The 16717-nt window shown below is 42.4% G+C and overlaps 1 protein-coding gene across 1 annotated transcript in view; it reads left to right on the top strand.

Moving 5' to 3' along the window:
• The window catches only part of ADCY2 (adenylate cyclase 2), a 3890318-nt gene that overhangs the window by 2961532 nt on the left and 912069 nt on the right, over nucleotides 1–16717 (top strand). The window contains exon 13 of the mRNA XM_086965279.1: nucleotides 13762–13831. Coding sequence (XP_086821405.1) covers nucleotides 13762–13831 — 70 coding nt within the window. The remainder of the gene's footprint in view (nucleotides 1–13761; nucleotides 13832–16717) is intronic.

The raw sequence follows: 16717 nt of genomic DNA, 5'->3' as shown, positions 1-16717 counted from the left end.
CAGTGATCTCCTCACGTCTGTATCTGCCATCACTTGGCGTACACACCCCAGCTGGCTGTGTCAGTGGCACAGCTTCGTCGTCGTCATGGTCCTCGTAGTCAGACAACTCCACCTCAGTGCCCTTCTTCACCGCAAGGTTGTGTAACATTGCACATACAGCTATGATCTTGCAGCAGGTGATGGGGGGTATACTGCCTTGCACCTCCACTCTTGTGCAGGCATCTGAATCTACTTTTCCAGATTCCAAAGGTCCGTTCGACAACATTCCTTGTGCGTATGTGGGCCCGGTTATACCTCCTTTGGCTGGGTGTGGAGGGGTTGAGGTAGGGGGTGAGTATGAATGAGCGGAGGGCATATGCACTGTCGCCTGGAAGAGAAAGGGGTCACATTAGACACATGCATACATGTATTCCACCTACCTACTATGTGTTATGGGGGTCTGATGATGTGTCTCACCTAGGAGGTATCCTTCTCCAAATTCGCCAGCCATCAGCCGTGCATATATGCCGCTCTGTTGGAAAATATAGGAGTCATGGGTACTCCCTGGAAATTTGGCTACCAGGTCTGTGATGGTGCACTTTGCATTGCAGATCACCTGCACGTTGATGGTGTGTGTAGACTTGCGATTGCGGTATATGTATTCGGTGTCCGCTGGTGGGCAAATCGGAATGTGCGTGCCATCTATGCAACCGATGATTTGGGGAAATTGTGCCATCTGGTAGAAGTCAGCTTTGGTTTGTAGCAGTTCTGCGTGGGTTGCAGGGAAAGAGATGTATTGGTCCATCCTGTGTATCATGGTGTCAAAGAATGTGTGGAAGAACCTTGACAGGCTGCTCTGGCTCACCCCTCCTGCTGCTGCTACACCACTTTGATAGCTGCCAGACGCTAGCAGGTGTAGGCTGCATAGCACCTGGATGTGCGCAGGGATGGCGTGTGCCCTTGGGGTGTGGTGGTCCAAGAATGGCTTGAGATCCCTGATGAGCTCAAGTATGGTGTCAGAGTCCAGCCTGTATCTCTGTAGTATCTCTGCCTCTGTGAGCATGAACAGGGTTATCCTCTGTCTGTAGACCTGTTCATTTCTTAGCCATTCCCTCTGTCCTTCCTGCTGTAGCCGTAGCCGCCTCGCAATGACATAGAAAGCTGCCATCCTGCAAGTTGCAATGCATTTTGGGACTGTTTATATGGGTTGGAGTTGGTTACCACCTGATTGCAATCCATGGTAAATACCGAGTGAATTCTACCGATTTTGAGCCGATTTCGGTGTTTCGGTGCCTCCCTACATCTCCCCAACTGTCGGAATCGGGGAATTTCCCGATCGGCGATTCCTACGAATCGGCATGTTTTCCGATTCGGCTCATGTCCGAATCGGTCTTTCTACCGAATCGGTACATGGACCGAATCGGTGAATTTCCGAATCGGTGTCACTAACGATTCGGTACATGGACCAAATCGGTGAATTTCCGAATCGGTGTCACTAACGATTCGGTACATGGACCGAATCGGTGATTTTCCGAATCGGTGTCACTAACGATTCGGTACATGGACCGAATCGGTGATTTTCCGAATCGGTGTCACTAACGATTCGGTCAATGGACCGAATCGGTCTTTGCATCCGAATCGGTGTTTTTCCGAATCGTTACATATCCGATTTTCGGTATGTACGTATCGGATTCTTTCCCATTCGGTACTCATTCCGATTCGGTTTTCACTCCGATTCTTATGTTTTTCGTTCCCTACATCTCGATGGCTGTTTACTGATCGGTAAGGGCAAAAAATCGGTATTTTCGGCCGTTACCGATCGGTAACGCCCTACCTACATCGGGCCCAAAATAACTTGTAACTCACAATTCGTGGTATATCAGATGCAATGTTTTTGTGGAAAAAAGTATATAGGCTCAACAGAACAATGATCAGAGTTATGCGACCGCCAAACATCTGAAAACCCACCCAGGAAAAATGTGGAAAGACATGAAGTACTCTGGGATTGCCATGGTGGGTGAGAATGAAAAAGGGGGAGATCGAATTAAAAACTTAAGACGTTTGGAATCCAAGCTCATAATAAGATTTAAAACAAGAAGCCCGTGGGGTTTGAACGCGGATGAAGAGTTATATGTTCATTTATGAAACTCTGGTCTAAATTAATGAACTGTAAATCTTTTACTGAATCCAATGATAATGGAAATGAAATGTATTCATGAGAACTGTCTTAGATATAAGGGGTGAACAATACACTACAAAAAATATGAAACTTTTGCGCCGATCGTATAAAATGTGAGCTAACTTTTTTCTGAGTTGGTTGACACTGTTGATTGATGCACTGACGACACAATCGTATTTTCTGGCACTCAGCCATAACTGGGACACTCAGTCCAGTAATGCTTAAACTTGCGCGATAATTAATAACTAAATGTCGACAAAGATTAACTTGTCTTCATTAGGCGCAATTATCAAATATGACTGACATGCACAATCATAATTCCGTTTGCGTCAAAAACTGCAAAAGTCCGGCGTTAAACCTTGCCAGAATATGTAAAATGAATACTTAAAACTACTAAGACCACAATGCATCCTAATATGTTTTGTGGTGTCATCGGTTAAATAACAAACAGTAATGATGGACAAATATTTGCACCGTGAACAGGGACACTTGCTGTCCGAAACGCGTAGGTGGGGAACCTACAGAAAACAAAATAAGGATTGAGAATCAAAGTGGTGTGCGGCGTCTTCCTTTGGAAGGTCTTTGCTGAAAACATTGAATGCGGGGTCGTCCCGAACCTTGCCGCCAGCACCAGCCTTAAAACGCTCCTCTCATATTGGGACACTTGCTGAAACAAATATATATATATATATCATGTCATGTGATCAAGGGCGAGTGAGCCCGAAACGCATCATGATGGAAATGGTGGCTGAATAAAAACAAATAACTGCACGAAGTTGTGGTCTCGCCGTCGGTTTTTTCCGAGGAAAAGGGAAGTTCCAGGAGCGGCACAGCATCAGTGGCAAATGTAAAGGCAGTGCATCTGACGAAGGCGAAAGCTGAAACGCGTTATGCCACATCCTTTCAATAAATGAAATTTTAAATCCCGCCGTGCCCCCTTGTCTGCCTGGAAAGAGGACTGTTTTTGCATATTAGCGCGCTGCCATAACGTGCAGGGGTGGCCCTTTCTCAAAGTGTCTTGGGTTAATGGCAACTACCCAGACTTTCTCAACAACAAAGGGGAGCGACAGGGTAACTCCACGACAAAGGTGGGGAGGGAACTCCTGGTCCCCTAGATTAGATATATAACAACAAATGGAGGAGTGCCCTCTTGGAGGTTGGTTACAACCCCAAAATTATAAGGTGCTTTTCTTGTACCCCTAATCAGGGACAACCTTTGTCCTTAGAAGACCCCTCACTCACCAACCTAGTTGGTGACATGCTTCATCATCGGGGTCCCACCCAGACAGCCTCGCACCCTATGGATCAGAGACCCTGCTATCAATGAAAGTCTGCGAACTCGTGGAGAGACATCGCTACTTTAACGAAGTCCCAGACCTGCAGCCTAAGGGATCGCGAGGTAGAAAGTGCGGGTTTAAGATGTTTTTTCTCCCAGAAAATACGCTGTTGTCCTCAACCTGACCTCGCTCCAAGCCAGCCCTCACACTGAAAGCATCACAAGCAGCTGGCCAACAGGATTACTTACCGCGACACCGCAACATGAACAAACTGCATTCTGGGAGTTGCAGTCTTCCCACTCTGAAACATCAAAGTGAATCCTGTGGAACGACGTCCAGGTGCTCTACATTATACTTTATATGAGCTAGCATAAAAGACACTCTGGATTCCAGCGTCAGTGGCAAATGGAAAGGCAGTGCATCTGACGAAGGCGAAAGCTGAAACGCGTATTGCCACATCCTTTCAATAAATGAAATTTTAAATCCCGCCGTGCCCCTTTGACTGCCTGGAAAGAGGAGGACTGTTTTTGCATATTAGCGTGCTGCCATAATGTGCAGGGGTGGCCCTTTCTCAAAGTGTCTTGGGTTTATGGCAACTATCCAGACCGCCTCGCACCCTATGGATCAGAGACCCTGCTATCAATGATAGTCTGCGAACTCGTGGAGAGACATAGCTATTTTAATGATGTCCCAGACCTGCAACCTGAGTGATCGCGAGGTAGAAAGTGCGGGTTTAAGATGTTTTTTCACCCAGAAAATACACTGTTGTCCTCAACCCGACCTCGCTCCAAGCCAGCCCTCACACTGAAAGCACTACAAGCAGCTGTCCAACAGGATTACTTACTGTGACACCGCAACATGAACAAACTGCATTCTGGGAGTTGCAGTTTTCCCACTCTGAAACATCAAAGTGAATCCTGTGGAAAGACATCCAGGTGCGCAACATTATACTTTATATTAGCCAGCATAAAAGACATACTGGATTCCAGCATCAGTGGCAAATGGAAAGGCAGTGCATCTGACGAAGGCGAAAGCTGAAACGCGTTATGCCACATCCTTTCAATAAATGAAATTTTAAATCCCGCCGTGCCCCCTTGTCTGCCTGGAAAGAGGAGGACTGTTTTTGCCTATATATATTTATATATATATTTATTACACAGTAGCGATCACCAATGTTTTTTTAAAAAAGTTTTAAAGTCCTCATTCGCCAATAGATAGTACAGAGCTTCTGGAACCACTCCTGTGGCCTCCCTCTAATTAGCACCAACTGGAGCGCTCTGTAGCTAATTGGAGATGCTTTACACAAAACCTCACTATGAAATTGTTCTGAAACTTGGGCACCCTACAGAACCAGAGAGATAAAGTATAACAAGGGTAAAGGCTTAATCATTGGACCAAGTTGTTCACCGATCACGAGAGGTAAACCAAGCCTCGCACGGACACCAAAGGTCTAATCTGCTATCCCTATTCTCGTTAATATTGTTTTCTCCAATTTAACTCTTTCTAATTTCATTGTGTATTTAATGGAAATGATCCACTTTATAAAGGAGGGGGGGGATATCCTGTATCCACTTTTTACAGATTTCTCTTCTTGCCAACAGGATCATATATAAGCATAACTTATTTTCACATCTGGAAAGCATCTTATATTCTTGTAACAGGCCAAAAGCCACTAAAAGCTGGCTTACCTGAATGTTCAGACCCAACATATCTCCAATACCTTTTATTACTTCCGCCCAGAAATGTTGAAGCATGGGAGAATTTAAGAACATGTGAATATCATCTGCTTCGGCAAGATGGCACCTCGGGCATTTTGGTATTGGACCTTTCGAGAACTTTGCGAGTTTATGTTGAGACCAGTACACCCTGTGAACACAGAAAATATGGTTCCTTTTCAGATATGCACGCTGAACCGTAGTATACAAGATGTCAAGAGATACCTGCCATATATCTTTAGGATGGACGCCAGGCAAGCTCTCTACCCACAACTCCGTTGGTAGATTGAATTCTCCTTCCTCCAGGTCCAGCATTAACCAATAAATGGTCGATAACTCCATCTTTTTCCTGTTTTTTTTTCCAGAGAGCATTTTCTAATTCATTTGCTGTGCCCACCTCTGTCCCGATGTTCTGATGCTAGCTTCTTAATTGCCAGTATTTAAATTGTGATAGCCTATTGTCAGTAAGTAAAGTCAGCTCTTCCCATGACAGCAAAGACTCATCTGAAACTAATTGTCCCCAGCACCGAAAACCAGCATCTATAAGCTGAGTTGACATGGAATCTCTAGTCCATCCAGGTGATCTTAGAGCATTCCAGATGGGAGCAAGAGCACTGAAATAACTGATCTTCAAAGCTTTTCTGACCTTTGCCCAGGTACCCGCAAGTTCGCATAGTATTTTTAATCACACTTTTTTTAAACATCTCGGGTCCCTAAAAGCATTGCATTAAACATTACTCCTACATATGAATCATCTGGTACACCTAGAAGAAGTTTCCCTGCCCTCAAAGAGAAAGCTCTAGCATATAAAACTAAGTCTGGTGGGCACAGCCCCCTTGTTCTTTTTCCTACGCAACTTCTTCCATGATATTCTAATTGCTTTAGAGGCCCAGATAAAGGTGTTAAATTTGAACTGAAGAGATCTTAAACTTTTTTCATTAAATGACAAGGGGATATTCAGTAATACAAGAATTACCTTAGGCAAAAGCATCATTTTTAATAAATTAACCCTGCCTATCAGACTTAAAGGTAAGTAAGCTCAAGCCGTCAAGGAGCTTTGTATTTCCTTAGCGATCCTTTGAAGATTTAATTCTGAAATCTCAATGATGTTTTGGGAAATCTATATATCCAGATATCTAATCACCTTCTTTATTGAATGGGCACAAGTACTCAGATTCCATACCATGCATTCAGTTTTTGTGGCGTTAATTTCATATCCTGAGATGTTACCAAACCTATTTGCTTCATCATATATTAGTGGGATTGAGACATTTGGGTCTGGACTAAAAACCATTGAATCACCGGCGTATAACGCCACCTTTTTGTCCCAATCCTTGAATCTAAAAGATTGTATACCTGAGTTCAATCTAATTTTTTCAGCAAGAGGCTCGATATATAATTTAAAAAGCATTGGGGATAGGGGACACCCCTGCCTAGTGCCTCTCTGAATTTTGACAGAAGCAGACAAATTCCCATTCACGAAAACTCTTGCCGTAGGTGTTTGGTATAACAACGAGATTGATCTACAAAATTTTTTTCCTCAGTTGTACTCTTTTAATATATATTCTAGATAGACCCAATTGACTCTATCAAAAGCTTATGTAGCGTCTATCGGTATTATGGCTAATGGGAGTTTGTATACAGTAGCTATATCTATTGCCCCGATCAAATTATATGTAAGTTCAGCTATATCTCTACCTTTAATGAATCCCTTTTGGTCCCTATGCAAAAGATTCTCTGCTACCCCATTTAGCCTCTCTGCCAATATTTTTGCATAGATCTTATAATCTATATTGAGCAGAGAGATGGGTCGGTATGAGTCACAAAATCTTGGTGACTTAGAGGGTTTAAGGATTAGGGAGACCGTGGCTTCATTCCATGATGGAGGAATATCTCCTCCTTTTTAAAAAATGTGGGCGAATAGTGTCGTCAAAACTGGGGTCAGAACATCCCTTAAAACTTTATAAAGTTCCGCAGGTAGCCCATCCGGGCCTGCGGCTTTCCCAGTTTTACCCAAATCGATGGATTTCACAATCTCAGACCTGGAAATTGGAAGATCCATATTCTGTGACTTATCAGGGATCTTTTTAATGGGGGTATGACCCAGCCATTCTTTTATCTCACCTGTTTGATTATTCAGGTCCTCACGGTATACTTCCTCAAAATGAAACTGGAAGGCCTTTTCGATTTCGTTGGGGTCTCAAGTGTGACTCCTGGAATGGAAGAATCTAGCTCAATGATGATACCTCTGGCCAAATCTTGCTTAGTCTTCCATGCCAGGAGCTTCCCACCACTCTCTCTCTATTCAAAATGAGCTAGTTTGCTAGCTTGCCATTTTCTTTTCAGCCTTACATCAAGGACTGCTGGTAAGTCTGATCTAAGAGATTGTGGGGCATATATAGCGCGAATATCTCCAAAAGTTGGTAATCGGAGATAGCGATGTTAGCGACTGTTTCCTGTCGCTAACATCGTGGCACGCCCACTTTGCATGTCATTAGTGATAAATATCACTGACATGCAAAGCGGGGCCCAAGATGGTCGCTATCTCCTACTAGCTGTCGCTAACTGGTGTTAGCGACAGCTAGGTAATAGGGAGATAATTTTATCTCTGCTTTCTTGGCTTTTAAAGCCAAAATAGCGGAGATAAACCCCCTTGATAATATGCCCCTGTGTCCTTTCTAGCATACTAGTGCCTGAGGGAACGCTCTGCTGTGTATTAATAATGTTCTCAATTATTTGTATTTCATTTTCTATTCCCTCATCTTCCATTTTGTATTTTTTCTGTCTAGCAAACTGTTTAGAGGTAATTAGACCCCTTAAGAAACCCTTTTATGCATACCAAACCATATGTATGGGAACACTACCAAAATTGGTTTGAAAGAAGGCCTCTGTATCTGCTGTTAGTTTTTCAATTATTTCTTCCTCCAGAAAGATGGCATTCCCCACCGTCCACCTTCTGGAGCTTGGCCCTGCTGGTATCATAAGAGTTAGAGAAGCAACTGAGTGATCAGAAAGATGTTCCCCTACATGATTAACGTCATGAACCTGTTTCTTTAGCATAGTACTCAAGAGAAAATAATCTATTCTTGATTTATGATTATGTTTCTTGTTATGAAAGGTATATCCTCTTTTCTTGCCCATTTTGTTTCTCCACACATCATACCAGGCAAGTTGTTTCATTGTGTTTTTAATCAGAACCGCCATTTTATGATTAACGATAGCAATACTTCTCTGTGATTTATCAAGAGTCTGATCCAGGACAGCATTAAAATCTCCAGTCAATATTAATGGGTCTGTAAAATTTAGAAGTTCAGATAACAGACCGCTGAAGAGTCCTGGATCATCCGTATTCGGGCCATAATACCCCACCACTGTAACTTTGAATGTATGACATTTAATCCTGGCAATAACCCATCTCCCCATTTTATCCATGGAGATAGACTGAAGAAAAATGGCTGGGTTTTTCTTTAAAATTATAGCAACTCCCTTAGTTGAGTGTTGCTGTGAAGTACAAACAACACTTTGAATCCATCTCCTGGATTTGCAAATAGACTTTAACTCACTCTCCAACAAGAGCGTCTCCTGCATGATAAGGATCTGCTCTGGTGTATCTCTTAAGTATTCAAATATTATGTCCATCCTATATTTTGTCCTTAAACCGTTGAGATTCCAGGAAAGCACCTTTAGCCTGAAATTCTGATCAACCACAGGGCAGGCCATTCCTTTGATCTCTACTCCTACTGAAGACTTCTATTACGATGAATTGGTGGTTTGGACCTAAACTTTTTATTTGTATTTTCTCCCACTGCTCCCCACTCAGTGCTCCCCCCTCCACTCCTTTTGTGAAATCCCCCCCGAAGAACCCCCCTTTACCTCCTCCATGGCCACTACCTAGGCCTATGGGGCACCTCTTCTTAAGTCAGGAGCTTAATTATTTAATCTTTTATTAACATCCATAGCCTGGGTGCTACTATTTTTCTATTCCTTGTTCTTCCCCTGAAATAGACTGCAAAAAAGACTCAGCCTCTTTGCCTCTTCTAAAAATCCTCATGCTGTTATTATGCATCACTTTCAAAGAGGCTGGAAATTTTAGTTGTGCGGTAGCCCCCAATTTTTTGAATGGTTCCAATAATTTACCCAGTTCCCATTGCCTTGAAGAGGTAATAGCAGAAACATCTGATCTGATCTGAAACGTTATACCCTCTACTGTCAGAGAGTGTAATTTCAGTGCTTTATTAAGTATTTCCTCTTTCAGGGTATACGTCAGAAAATGCACTAGAATTTTCCATGGCCTTGTTTTGTTTGGGTTAAGCCTAAAAGGATTCCAGTTTACTCTTTGCATGTCAGCTATTAGAGCCTCCTCCAAGCACTCGACTTGAGTGGCCTGCTTTATTAGTTTTGCTACATACTCTTTTATTTTAGTCCCTTCAACTCCTTCTGGTACTTTGAGCAAACGTATATTATTTCTCCTCTGAGAATTTTCCAATGACTCCAATTTATCTTGTGTTTCTAGGTCTCCTCCTTTTAATTCCGCTATGGTTTTTTAATTTTCTTCCATCTGGCTAGTTAGTTCCGTTACAGAGAGTTCTAATGCCATTGTTCTAGTAGCATGCAAATCAATTTTAGTTTCTAATTTTTCACATGCTTTTTTAATATCCACTTGATTACTCTCTGAAGTAGAGAATCTCTCTTTCATTTCCTTAACAAGAGTTTGTAGCATATCACACATGGAGCTTGGTTGGTTTCGATTCCCCAAATTGTCTTTTGTTGTAGAGGCCTGTATACCAGCACTGTCATGTATTCCCATATTGAATTGGGACTGCTCTTTATCCAAAAAAGCCTGTTCGTCTAAATTACCCAAAGCCCCCCCTGTTGCCACCACAGTATTGTTGGCTCCATCTGCCATCTCTGATATTGACAGTTCGACCTCATCCATTAGGGGGAGAAATCTATTACAAGTAGGGAACTTGGACAGTGGGCCACTTTGATCCAATATATCAGACCCCTCAGGTGGTTTTAAAACTAACGTACTGAGGGTTATTTTGAAGAAACTCCTTAAAGGGGGGTTAACGTGTGGGGGTCTTTAAATACAGGGGCACTCTTTTTTTTTATTGGTAGATCTAACTTTCACTACACTTAGATATTTTGCATTTTTATTCTGTAATACTGTTTTTTTACTAAGTTCGGAATGCTGATTGCCCGATTTTTCTGAGCCCCCACCTCCTTGACAATCAACCATCAGTGGGTTTAACTTAACGCTCCTGAGGGAGTACCTGGTTTGCCCCCAGCCTGAGTTTGCTGACATACAGCCACTTTCTATGCCTCTTTGCTGCTCAGCCTCACCCTTCTTACCAAGCCAAGGCACTCCGGAAACTCTACAGCGCTTCTCAGCCTCACACACCCCCTCAGAATCTCTCCTTACTTGCTCCCCCTCCGCTCTGCTGGGGGGATGTGTCTGCTTCAGCTTTTCAGCGGCTGTACTCCCCCTTCCTCTCCCTCCCTGGAAGGGAAGTACTGCAACGGCCCTCCTTCCTGATCCAGTTCCTAGGTCAGCGCTCGCCCAGAGCGGCTTCCACACCGCACTCCGCCCACGGGATCCCCACCGGCCTGATGTCCCGAAACAGCTGGGGCCGCCACAGCCGCCATCTCCAGCTGCACCAGAGCATGCCGGGCTCTCCCAGTGGCTCCCGTCCCCTGAACCGCAAAAATAGAATGCAAAAGGCAGACCCGTGAACCACAGAGCTGCTCGGCCGGAATCGACAGGACCCCTGGCGCTACACAACACATCTTCTCAACCCAGCCCCAGGACCGGGTCCCTACAGCTTCATCGGAGTATCGATTTAATAACAGAGAGTAAACTTAACATAACACATGTTTAGTCCCAGGCATAGGTCTTCAATAAAATTGGCATTTGGATGCTCATTTCCTTAGCTTTCGCTCCTGACATTCAGGCGACCCGCTACTCGCCAGTCGCCATGTTCTTCTCCCGTAGTCAATCGGCAATGTTTTGTTATAGTTAAGCAATAATTACCATAGCAAGAGCGGTTATTGGATTGCTATTCACTTTGGTGCCATTTGACGATTCTTCCCAAAACGTTTTAAAAAAAGCTCATCCATCTCAGCTCCTTTCTTTGAAAGTTTTGGGCTGATCCATCAAGTAATGGTTGAGAAGAAAAGGGGGCTCCTAAAATGCAATTTCCTTAGGGATGTTTGAAATACTCTGAATAGAAGTATGCCAAATGAAGCAGAAAGTTAGGTCTTGACTCAGAATGCATGCTTTTTGTGATTTGGTGTAATTCTATTAAGTAGTTTTTGAGGAATTCTGGTGCAAATTAGTTGTATATCTTGACTATTGAACTAACATTCAAAAAAGTATCCCTACTGATTGACTGGCTGCAACATAAAAGAATTGTTGTGGCAGCTATTAAAGGAATCAGGGGATTGGTCAGCTGTCCTGAAAATTTTTAAACAAAGAATATAAGTGGGCAGGGAAGGGATACCTTGCACCGCCAGCACAAAATGGGTCCCATTCTCACTACGCCACTAGACTCAAACTATCCTGGCTGAAGACGGCTGATAGCCAGAAACCAGTCCTAGGATGCTTGATTCCGGTCCAAGGAAGACATGGCTTGGCAGTTCGGTCTGGACTTTTCCCATGAGGCACAGGGTCAAGACTGATTTGCATATGGCCATTTCTGAACTGGGTTGCTTGGTGAGCAAAATAACGATGGATTAAACCCAGATCTGTGACTGGGGGTGAATGTTTTGCCATTATGCAACATTTCGTCCATCATCTTGTGTGTTTTGCAGAATGCAAGAACATGTCCAGTTCTAGGTGTGACCTGTTATGCTTGTGGTAAGAAAGGGCATTATCAGAAGTGTTGTAGAACTAAACAAAGAAAAGAACAGAATAAGGAGATAAAAGAGATCAGTTAGGACATTGTATTTCAAACTGATGGAAGAGGTCAAGTGCATTGCAAAGGTTTTGTAAAAAGTGATGGTGTGGAGTTGAAGATGAAATTTGACTCATGTTCACACCGACAATTATCTACAGGGACACGGATGCTCATTGATTTGAAGGGCAATATAAATTGCAGGCTATGGATGTAAGAGAAGGGGTTTTCCAGTTCCCTCTCTAACAGCTCTTTTCTGTTTTGATTTTGTAGCATAAAGCACAACAAGTGTTCTGTTTATCATACTAAGACAAATGGAGACATAGAAAGGTTCAACAGGGTTATAAAAAAGAACATTCAATTGTCTAGAGTGAATCCCAAAGATTGGAAGAAAGAGTTACAAAAATGTATAGCGGCACACCGTATGAAACTCCACCCTACCATTGGGAAATTATCTTTTGAGTTGTTTAAGGGAAGGCCGCTTAACACTCTAATATGCCCAGGTTGAATGGATTGTGATAAGGGTATTAGGTGCATTAGAATTGGGTTGTGGAGCGACATGAGAAGAAGGTGCAGGAAAAGAATTAAAAACAATTGATGAATGAAAAATAGCAAAGTATGTAGAGGTCCATGTAGGTGAGTAGATACAAATGAGGGCCCCAGTGGGTTGTATGTCTTGGTCAAAATATACAAAACCCATGCAAGTGATACCATGTTTTTAGAATACAATCAAGGTGATGATAGAAAGATTTGGAATAAAAGCTGAGTAGTTATATTGAAATCAGACTTGGATAAATTTGAAAGATCATTGGAGTATGACAATCAAGTATGTGGTGAAAAGCTGAGACATGATCTCAGTGAACATAATCTCAATGACATTCAGATGATTGAGTGTAGAAGAAGAAGCATACACAAAGGTACTAGTTCGTGATATTTAAAGTAGTATATTAGATACATTTTTGGATTCGCTAGAATGGAAAAGCATATTGTAAGTGTATCAAGTCATTGCATTTCTGGTTGCATGTATATAATTTATAGTTGTTCAAGTTTGAATTACGGAAAAACAACATGTGTTTAATGTTTAGTTTAAAAAGGTAATTTATTGGAGAGGGCAGAGTATAATATCTAGCTGTAGATGCTTCTGCAGCTGGGTGCTATGTGATGTCACGTAGCACATGGAACATGGAATGTGAGAATGTAATTGGAGTGCCAGTTGGTTCTGTTTCCACTAGTATTTGATGGATGATGTGCTTATTATAAAGTATAACTAACTTTACCCATTATTGGCTCATTATGAGATTTACTACTTGTTGCACACCAGCTCCCCAAAGGTTAGGGAACCTCAGGTTCACTGTCTGAGCGGAGCAATGGGATGCTGTCGTCTGAAGCACTACACTTGCCATACCTGTATGTTCTAGGGTGTTCTACAAAGAGCATAGCGCTAGGTTATTCAGTCCCCGGAAACAATTTGAAAACTTCCAGGCATTGCCTAAATATATCTTTGACAATCTGGCACATAGTACCTTCCATCAGTTGTATCAGTTTTATTAGTTTAAAAAGCTGTTTAGAAGCTTTGACATAATCATTTATTTTCAAACTAGGATATTTTCACAATAACTGCAATATGGTTCAGAAAAACGACGCCTTTCTGTTGCTATTCTTTTCTTTAGTGCTCTTTGCGTATGCTTATTTATGCGTGTTTTTTTTACTTTGCACAGGCAATGGCTAAAGTCAGAAGACATTCAGAGGATATCGCTACTTTTCCATAACAAACTACTAGAAAAAGAAGTAAGTAAACACTGCACATGCCAGAAACACTAACGTCTTCTGTAGTTGTTTATTAGAGTTTGCAGCTTTGTGGGCAGTGACATCTTAAGGATTTTGAGTGCCCTGGGCCAAGCGTATTTTGAGTGTCCCTGCTCGGAACAGCTTTGAATTTATGATCACATTTTAGCTTTTTCATGCCCTCTTTGGCCAGGTCACTGACGGTGCACAGGCACACTTGTCCAAATTCTAAATGTGTTTACATAAAATAATCAATGATAAGGACCTGTGTTTTCAATATTGTAACACAGCATTTCACTAATATTACTGCAAAAAAAATCTGTGACGCCCTCCCATTTCTCATATGTATGGTCCTGTTTTGATCAAAAATAGTTTTTTATGGATGCCGCATGCAGGGACAGCTCCTTTTTGGGAGCTGAGGTGCATCGCTCCATCTGATGCAAATGCAGCCGCAAACACAGATAAATAAAATGGCATGTCAATGACATTTTGTTTATTTGCCACTGCACCGGCTCACGCTGAGTACACTGCGGGGTGGGGCAGGACTGAATCCTGCGAATGCAGGATAGCAGCACTGATCCACAATGAGCATGTCAAAATGGCCAGCCGTCTTGCAACGGGCAGCCCATCATGAGCACTGTAGACCCAAGAATCCAAAGGCTGTGAAACAGCCTAGGGAATTGCTGGCACAGGTCTCCAGCCTCAAAATAAGCGCTGGGTGAGCGTGCTCCCACCAATCCTGGAGCTGATTTCACAGCATAAGAGCAGCTCGAGATTTAATTGGAGATGCGCTTCACCAGCTAGAAGGCAGTGCCGCAGTGGTCGTGCTCCCGAAGTTATGGTGAGTCGTGCTACTTCGCACCTCACCATTTTTTGTTTACTGTAGCCGCCACTGGTTGCATGAAACATAAACACAATATTTCTCTCCAAAATGTCTATAATTGACTTTCACATATCACCCACATTAAAAATAAATTAAAGAAAACGGTAATTAAAACAATCTGTTTAAGAATTATTCAAGCTCATCGTGGCAATACTCTCCTCTCTCAGGTGGCCCCCTGAAAGGCTGGGGCCTGGGCTAGATCCGACTTTGCTCATGACGTAAAACGTCTCTGTTTGTGGGTGAATCTGCCATGGATATGACAGAGAAATTTGGCAGTCCAAATATTTAGGCATTGTTTTTGGTATAAAAATTATGTCACAGTCCTTATTGGAGGGCATTTAGAAATTAGAATGGTTTTAATCAAACTGTACACCTGGAAAATACTTAATTTCTTTAGGAACTATGAAGTAGAAATGTACGTCGGTGTGAAACTTTTCCCTTGTTGAGAAATAAATCATGGGTTGCATTAACAGAATGTCAAACAGAAAATCTAGGGACATATTTACAGTGGAAGTGGAGGAGTGGGGCAATAGCCTTATTGGCGTAACCCCTCACTCCTCCACTTCTGAAATGCAGGGCTGCGCCATATTAACAACAATATGGTGCAGCCCTGCATTTCTCTGTGCGCTGGGCTAAATTAAGCTGTCTAGTGCCAGCGAAGCACCATTGCACCACAGTGCAAGGGTGTCTGTGTTGCAGGGCAAGGTTGTTTATGTTCAGGAAGGTGTCCCTTCATGCACATAAACAATCTATAAATGGTGTTCTGTAACTTCTGTGTGTGCTGCTTAATGCAGCACACATCGAAGTTGCAAATGTCATTTTTTAATGATTGTTTATGTGCAGGAAGGGGACACCTTCCGTCACATAAACAATAAATGGTGTTTTTCTGTTTCCATGTATGCTGCACAACTCAGCACACATGGGAACAGCAAAAACATTTCTCCTTGTTCCGCCAGGGCAAGACCAGGTTTTCCCTGGTCTTAATTTTGGCTCTGCCCCACATATACGCCACCCTTGTAAATATGGGGCAGCGTCAAAACCAATGGGCATTGTGTTGGAACACCCACTGCAACACCCATTGCCCACCACTTTTACGCTAAGTATAGTGTGAAAGGGTTCTTTATTTATAAGGCAGCGCTAAGCCACTTTAAGTGGCTTGATGCTGCTTGGATATAAGTCAAACCCCCTATCGCCACCACAGCGTGCTTGTAAATATGCCTCAGACAGTACTGTCAGACTAAGGACAAAAGAGATTAGTAAGAATTAATGGAGGGTGAACAGGTGCACAGCATCAACAAATGTACTCATAAGAAACCGTATTAACTAACTTTTCTCACATTTACATGACATGAAAAGGTAGAAGACTTCTTTGAATTGGATTCCACACTGAAGAGTGCTATGTTGCTAAATATGACTATTTAAAAAATATTTTTGCTACAGTTGGAAGTGGCACGTCAAACTAAAAGCCCCATGGTGTGGTGAGGTTCATAACACAAGACTACATCACAATGTACAGGAAAGAATGCGCCATATCATAATTTATTAAATTGATAACATTTTCATAACTCCATTTATTCATTAATTTATTCATCAATTATTTCTCATTAAATGACTTTTGCCAATGATTTTCAAAATGCACACATACAAAATTAACAGAAAGCTATTGAGAATACCCTGTTTACCAGTGCTTATTTTTAGATTTCACCCGCACGTCAGTATAGACTACTTTTTCTCTACTAGTGATTGCTTGTTTTTTTTTTCTCATGACAGTCTGTTTCCGTTTTATGCCTGTCTACATATTGCCGTAGCTATTGGACAGACATTTTGTTATTAAGGGTCATACTTATCATTGGGTTGTGTCACTTTTGCACCACACAATGGGCTGCAATAGAGACACAACCCTTAAATGCGATTTACCAAGGCGCGCAAGGCCACCTTACGTGGCCCTGAATGGTTTGAAAAATCCAGAGTAGCGCAATGCAGTGTAAATCACAGTATAGCATGAC

Source organism: Lissotriton vulgaris, chromosome 4_1 (genome assembly GCF_964263255.1).
Source record: "Lissotriton vulgaris chromosome 4_1, aLisVul1.2, whole genome shotgun sequence".
Lineage (NCBI taxonomy): Eukaryota > Metazoa > Chordata > Amphibia > Caudata > Salamandridae > Lissotriton > Lissotriton vulgaris.
Note: the sequence above shows the minus strand (reverse complement) of the source record. Positions and strands in the feature narration are given on the sequence as shown.